General features: G+C 44.7%; 1 protein-coding gene across 1 annotated transcript; it reads right to left on the bottom strand.

Annotated features, from left to right (window-relative positions):
- Positions 1-267: 267 nt before the first annotated feature.
- On the bottom strand, positions 268-799 carry LOC126937178 (cytochrome b-c1 complex subunit 6, mitochondrial-like). The gene has a single exon (XM_050760528.1). The coding sequence runs from the start codon at positions 728-730 to the stop codon at positions 455-457; it is 276 nt and encodes a 91-aa protein (XP_050616485.1). The 5' UTR covers positions 731-799; the 3' UTR covers positions 268-454.
- Between the last annotated feature and the right edge of the window lie 529 nt (positions 800-1,328).

The following is a 1,328-nucleotide window of genomic DNA, read 5'->3' as shown; positions in this document are numbered from 1 at the left end:
CACCTTGCAGAAGAAGATGGTAAGTTTCCAGGAGGATAGTCCTGAAAGCCCTGCAGACACATCATTTATTCACCGAATATTAATGGAGGACCCCCTATGTGTCCAGCACTTTGCTATTTACTGAGGGTACAAGAGTGTGCGAGTCGGAACCAATAGTTTACTGTCTACTGTGAATCAATGGGAAGCCTAGACACCAAAATCTTAGCACTAACTTTGCTAATGACACACATTATTGAGACACCCCACTTTTTTTTTTTTTGCAGATCACAGAACACAGAATTTTATTAAGATGGAATCACTGCGAATTACATAGAAGCTACCAGCCTAAGCCAAAATCCATGAGGTTCATGTGAACTTACAGTTACACAAATAAGAAACAAATGGTAAATCCAAAACCATAAGGAAATATTCTGATGCCCAGAAGATGAAGGCTGGGGTGAATAAGTCCACACACTTATTTCAAGTTGTTAAAGAGTTTGTGGGCCATGCAATGGTCCCTTGCATACAAGAAGTCTAAGAGCTCCTCCGTGCAATCCTCTTCTGTATGTGATCGAGAGGATACACGCTCATCACAGAGCTCTAGCCGCTCCCGGGCCTTTACACATTTCTCCAACTGCTCGCATTGCTCTCTCACTGTTGTTAGGGGATCCACTAATTCCTCCTCTTCCTCTTCCTCCTCCTCAGGATCTCCGGACTCGGGAAGCATCTTTCGCTCATCCTCCAGTCCCATGTCTGGCTACAGTTCTAGAATCAACAAGAGCAGCAACAGCGGCACCTAATCCACTTCAGGATCAAGAAGGACTTGAGACACTCCACTTTCTTCCAACTCAGTTTCCCATCTGCATAACATGTGGGTAAAAAATGCTAGACAATGCAGCAATTAAGGTCTCTTTCAAGGGTGGTGGCTGTTTTCCTGAAACAGTCAATATCTTAGATTCTTTGTTGGTGGCTTTTCTCAAGTTTGCCACTTGGATAGGGAGTGGGGAAGCTTCCTGCTGGAAAAGTTCTTTACCATTTTCATAATTGAGTTATGCACTCCCCTCTGTAGGTCTTTAATCTTCCAACATTTATCCCATCAGTTCTCTCTAGTGAGCCCTTATTCCAAGATGTTTGTCTATTAAATTAAGAGTTTTGCAGAAGGGTAGAGCCATTTAAAGGCTGTAAATCACTGGGCAGTCTTTTAGCTGCTCTCTGCTCAGAGCCCCACTGCATCATCCAGCACTCATCCTGCCACTGCCTCCCCTCGGGCCTTGGCTCTCAGAGACAGACAGCTCTGGAGTGTGCAACTGGCACAGACCTGCCTTATAGGTCCAAAACCTCCTCTATAG

The sequence above is a fragment of the Macaca thibetana genome, chromosome 15 (assembly GCF_024542745.1).
Source record: "Macaca thibetana thibetana isolate TM-01 chromosome 15, ASM2454274v1, whole genome shotgun sequence".
In the NCBI taxonomy this organism is placed as follows: Eukaryota; Metazoa; Chordata; class Mammalia; order Primates; family Cercopithecidae; genus Macaca; species Macaca thibetana.
The sequence above is the reverse complement of the archived record's forward strand: the minus strand, read 5'-3'. Positions and strand labels throughout refer to the sequence as shown.